Source organism: Silene latifolia, chromosome 2 (genome assembly GCF_048544455.1).
Source record: "Silene latifolia isolate original U9 population chromosome 2, ASM4854445v1, whole genome shotgun sequence".
Classification (NCBI taxonomy): Eukaryota; Viridiplantae; Streptophyta; class Magnoliopsida; order Caryophyllales; family Caryophyllaceae; genus Silene; species Silene latifolia.
In genome coordinates this window covers 2634304-2640303 of record NC_133527.1, presented here as the reverse complement: position 1 = coordinate 2640303, position 6000 = coordinate 2634304, and the positions used below count along the sequence as shown (strand labels likewise).

Sequence of the window (6000 nt, the reverse complement as noted above, 5' to 3'; positions counted from 1 at the left end):
AACTCTAAGAAATCCCACCTTATTCTATCATACGCCTTACTCATATCTGCTTTAAACACGCATCGCCCTTGCAAGCCCTTCTTATGGCGCGAAACACTGTGAATTGCTTCATGAGTCAGCAAAATATTATCACTGATACTTCTGCCCGGAAGGAAAGCATTTTGTGTTTCACTAACAAGAGCACCCATAACTCTTGCAAGTCGATTGGCAATACACTTAGTAATCACACGCATGATCACATTACACAGGCTAATTGGCCTGTAATCAGAGACCCCTTCCGGAGAGTCATTCTTTGGGATAAGAGTGATAAAGGTTCTATTAATTTCCTTCAAGACCATCCCCGAATTTAAAATGGATAGTGTCGCCTTAGTAAAATCATGTTTAACCATGGACCAACATTTTTGATAAAAGCAAGCAGGGATACCATCGGGACCCGGAGCTTTAAAGGCCCCCATTTGAAAAACAGCGCCACGTACCTCTTTTGCAGTGAATGGGCTGGATAGCCTATCCGCCTCATCTTGAGTCACTTGAAACCTTAAATGCCCTATGAGTCGTTCCAGATCCGTAGACTCTCTCGAAATGATACCATTGCTTGAAGCCCGAAATAAATCCATATAAGAGCTTTGAAAAGCTCCACTGACGACCTCCTCATCATACCTCCATTGACCATCCTCCCCTTTTATCCCATGAATAAAATTTCTTCCAGCCCGACCCTTCACCCAATTAAAGAAGAATTTTGTGCAGGTATCCCCCCTCACTTGTCCACTTAATCTTTGCCCGTTGCTTCCAAAACTTTGCTGCAGCAGTCGCATATGCCCGGAGCTCCTCGTTCACTCTCGTATACTCCTCCTCCCCTCCCCCATTGCACGCTACATTAATCCCATGCTCTAGCTGCCCATCAAAATCATCCCACTTAGCATTCCATTCCGCTTTCTTATCCAAAGTCCATTTTTTAACGCAGCTCCGCACTCTGGTTAGCTTCCTCGTTAGACGATACGCCGGAGAACCACCATCCGTAGTGCCCCAAACAAGCCGAACCTTTTCCAAACACTCCTCAAAATCCAAAGCCCAGGCATCTAATTTAAAAGGTCTTTTTCCCGCCATGCGAGTGAGATTTAGATCAACCTCAATCGGGGCATGATCCGAAATTTGAATCGGATAGTGTTTGAGACCCGTATCCGGAAATAGGGACAACCAATCCTTAGACCCCATAGCTTTGTCCAACCTTTCATAAACCCTCTTTTCTCCCTTTCTATTATTACACCATGTAAATCGCGGTCCCTTAAAAGGAATGTCCACAAGTTCATTCCTTAATTTCCAGAGATTAAATTCCTCCGCACCTTCAATTGGTCGTTGACTAGCACTTAATTTATCACACCGATAATCAACTTGATTAAAATCCCCAACTATAAGGAAGGGAAGTTTACACGTATCAATCCATTGTTCCAAATCCAAGAAAACCGATGCCCACATATGAACACTCGGAGCACCATAGAAGAGCACAATATACCAGAAACGTCCATTATATTTTTCTACTAAAAGGATAATAAAATTATTGCAAGCCTTGATTAATTTCATTTTTGACTCCCTCCTCCACCCCACCCACAAACCACCCGCAGCCCCAACCGCATCCACCCCAAAGTTCTCCATGAACCCGAAAGAACGAAACATAGGAAAGATATGACTCGAGCTACATTTAGTTTCCATAAGAAAAACAAAATCATAAAAATTACTACCTAACAACGCTCTTATTTTCGGAATTATAGGGGAGAGCGTATTATTGAGGCCCCTACAATTCCACACAAGACCCCTCATGACAAAAGAGGAGGTTGTGCAGGCCCAACCTCCGCAAAGCCAACCAAGTCCGCATCTCCACCATTGACAGAAGGAATAGAGGAATCACTCGAGTCCACCATTATCACCTCTTCAACATTGACCCTGAAACCCCAAGACTGCCTTAAAGCTTCTGCCCCTGACCTGCCTTGTTATGCCCCTGTTATACCATTGCAGACCCTACTCTTCTTAGCCAACCCATGAAGATAAGCTTTTGCATTTCCCAAAGACAATTTGGCCTCCTCTGAAAGAATATAGTCCCCTGCATCAAAACAACACTTCCTCTTTCTTACAGCCACTATATCCTCCTTATAATCCTCAAGTAAGTCAGACAAATGGTACACATCAGCCAAACCAAGGCATCCATCAGAATTGCTCCCCACTGGTAACTCAACAAGTAACTTGGCTTTATTCCAAACAGCAGGAATATCAAACATTCTCAGCTTTTTACCTCTACCGTGAACCATTTGAACCTCTATCATATCCACCTCAGCCACTGAAAAAAGAAACTCACAGCTCCTTGCATTAACCTGCATGCCATGGATACCAGCTCCCACACATCCCCTTTTTGCAAGTTTTACAAGATAACTCTCTACTTGTTCAAAAGAAATGACAGCCTCGTTGAGAACAAGAGACTCAGTAGTACAACGCTTCCTCTTCCTAGCCTTTACAATAATATCCTTATGAACCTGTCCCAAGTCAAATTCATGATAGAGGTCAGCCACACCCATAAAACCATCTATGGTACTCATTCGGCCAGTCAAAGCCCCATCTGAGATAGAACTCGTCATAGTTTCACTAGTCACCCGAATAAAGTTCTTATTTTCAACATTTTGTTGATTTTCAACAGATACCATTGAATCAGTGTCCCCAGAGATCAACGTAGCATTAATAATATTCTCCACGTGAGATTGTTCTTGAGAGGCTTCAGTTTCAAGTACCTTCTCCATTGAGCTAGAAGAATGAGTCAGACTAGGTGATTGCTGGACAGTCTCACTACACTCATTCCCCCCTTGTTTTTTTGGTTGAAGCACTGGCCCCATAAAAGGTTGAAAGCCTTGCTCAAATTTTGTACCAGGATAAATACTTCTGTCAACACAAGGCTGTTTATACATCTTGTTCTGTCCCATTCTAACACGTCGCTTATTAGACATTGATACATGTGAGTTAACTCTCAAATCCAATTTAAACATCGGAAAGATGTCTTCCGCTTGTAAAATAGGAAAACCTCTACATAGAACTTCAGACATGAGCGTGTCAATGTTAGTTTTTATTTTTTCCTCCGTTTCACAACACCCATTTATCTTATGGCCAACTTGTCCACATCGTACACAAACCTTGATAATCTCCTCATACTTAAATTGCACCCATAATAAAGATCCCTCATTAAGAGCTAGATAAAATCCGGGAAGGAGGGGTTTATCAAGATGTACCAGCACCCTAACTCGCAAGTAGTCATTTTGTGGACAACTATCAAAATTACTCACTGCCAAGTTCTCTTCAAACATACTCCCTATCAATGAAGCAATGTGATTATTAAGAAATTCAAAAGGGAGCCCATAAACTCTAACCCAAACCTTAGCCTCTCTGAAACTCATTCTTTGGGGAGATGTGTTCGGTAACCAATCTCTAAATATCATCAGGGCTCCATCGAATACAGCAATACTCCTTTCAATAATATCGTTTTTATCCCTTTCATCCGAGCATTTGAAAACATAGAGATCATCCATTTTATGAACTAAAATATGACCACGAATGGCCCAATGATCACGAATGAATTGGTTAATCTTACCGACACTAATCATTCTATAATCAACAAAATAACCAAGCACACATGACGCCCAACTCTTCCGTAATTCCTTAATGAGCGAAGTGTCGTAACCCAATGACATCCCTCAGTGAGTATAGACTGAGGAGAAGTTATGACAGGAGCTTCTCAACTTAGATAAATATGGATATCGTCTATAGATAATAATACAACCAAAACAAAAAGAGACTAAAGGGCAGTGTATATGTGGGTCTTAAATGATTGGTAGTATGAATTAGTACCCCTTATACGGCTTATAATATGATACTTGCAATAACATTGTTCTTATTTGTGTACATAGCACCATCGACAATACCCATTCATACTTGATCTAGTTACTTCAATTACCCATCATTTTCATTAATGATATACAGTAAACAATCAGAAGCGAATAACCAACTTGAACTGAAGAATCAATCGAAAAAAATGATCCCCACTGGAAAGGGCTTCAAAATCGATCCCAACCATGAAGAAAACAATTACCTGAGATCACAGATTCCGGCTCCACGATGATTAAACAAGATCGTAAAAAGGTTAAAGAAATAGTACTTATAACTCCTAAAATAGGGTTTGGTTTGCTAGGGTAATAAAAGCCAGTCGCATCAGGAGGACATCTTGATATATATTTACATCAATTGGCAGGAACTCCAGACTGAAACTCCTGTGGTGGATGCTCCCTAAGGAAACCCATTTTGTAAGAAATGCAGATGAATAGTGTCTTGGTAGCACCCTTAAAATGGCCATGCAAACAGCTAGTAGTGTCATGAGACATGACCTCATATTTGGCTGAGAGACCCTGTCCATTCTGGCTAACCCGAAAAGGTCATTGGTCGCTCTAATCAGTCAAGCTCGACATTAAGTCTAACAGTACTTACGTAGTTGCACATAAGGGCAGACCTTTTGTTTTCTATGAGGTAAAAAATCAGCAGTAGCCTTTGGTAGATGGGTTTGGATTGGAAGATACAAGTCGGTCGTTGAAGCGACATTTCAAACATGACCATCCTAGTTGAACTTTTGTCTTGGAGAAGTGTCGTTGATATCTTTGGAGACAAGAAGCTTCAGAGAAAGACTCTTTGTGATAGAGAAGGCCTTCATCATACTAATCAAGGTTCTTCTGTGAAAGGTGTGAATGTTTCTCGATTCTCGAGCTATAACACTCTAAAATTTTCAAAAGGGTTTTAGTTTTCGTCAAATCCGAACTTTGAGGATGAAGTTCTTTTTAAGGAGGGGGGAGATTGTAATACCCCAAATATTTTGAGTATGACCTACAAATATTTTAATTTATTTTAAAAGCTTTACTTGTAACACCCCTGATTTTCGGCTAAATTAAAATTAACTTTTACATACAAAACTGGCCGAAAGAGAGAGATATTATAATTAATATACAAAGTCTCTATTACAAAATATCTCTTAAAATAAAATATACAAAATAAACTAAATCTTTGACCACTTTAAATAAAATCTTGTCTTGAAATAAAATCCTTTTTCAATAGCAGCGGAAGACCTGAAAGCAATATATGGGTAGGGGAGGACGGATGTGAGGAGGTGGTAAGGGCAGGGTGGCGGAAGGGAGATGGTGAGTTACTTGAGTCTATCGAGAGTTGTGCCAAGGAGTTGTTTGAGTGGAAGGGAATTAGTATAGGGAGGATTCTTCGGGAGTTGAACAAGAAAAGGCGGTATTTAAAGAAGCTTAATGAAGGTGATAGGGAGCCGTGGCAGGTCAAGGAGAGGCGACGAGTTGTGGGAGAGATAAATCAGCTTCTACGGAAGGAGGAGAGATTTTGGAGGCAGCGGTCTAGGGCGTTATGGCTTAAAGATGGGGACCGTAACACCGCTTTCTTTCATAGGAAGGCGGGGCAGAGAAAGAGAAAGAATTTCATAGCTAAGTTAGTGGATAGTAGTGGGCGTGTTTTTGACAATACCGCGGCAATATCAACGTGTGTTGTTGATTATTTTCGCGAATTGTTCTCTACTGACTCACCATCGGGGTTTGAGGAGGCACTGTGCGGGGTTGAGGAGCGAGTTACAGAAGCTATGAATGCAATTCTGGCCGAGGAGTATAGAGGGGATGAAGTATTGGAAGCTTTGAATCAAATGCATCCACTGAAGGCTCCGGGGCCGGATGGGATGAATGGGCTATTCTATCAAACATATTGGCATATCGTGGGTCCTGCGGTGGTACGTGCTGTTTTAAATATTCTTAATGGGGCTGAAGTTCCGACAGGGTTGAATTTAACTAATATTGATCTAATCCCGAAGAAAAAGGCTCCTGATAAAATGACTGAGTTCCGACCTATTAGTTTATGTAATGTGGTTTATAAATTGGTCTCTAAAGTTTTAGCAAATCGAGTGAAAAGGTT

General features: G+C 41.1%; 1 protein-coding gene across 1 annotated transcript; it reads right to left on the bottom strand.

Annotated features, from left to right (window-relative positions):
- Positions 1-723: 723 nt before the first annotated feature.
- Positions 724-1578, bottom strand: LOC141627148 (uncharacterized). The gene has a single exon (XM_074440591.1). It carries the CDS (start codon positions 1576-1578, stop codon positions 724-726), a length of 855 nt encoding a protein of 284 aa, XP_074296692.1.
- Between the last annotated feature and the right edge of the window lie 4422 nt (positions 1579-6000).

Bases quoted from the DNA above. Each gene is read 5' to 3' on its own strand.
- LOC141627148 (XM_074440591.1), bottom strand. From the start codon at position 1,578: ATGAAATTAATCAAGGCTTGCAATAATTTTATTATCCTTTTAGTAGAA.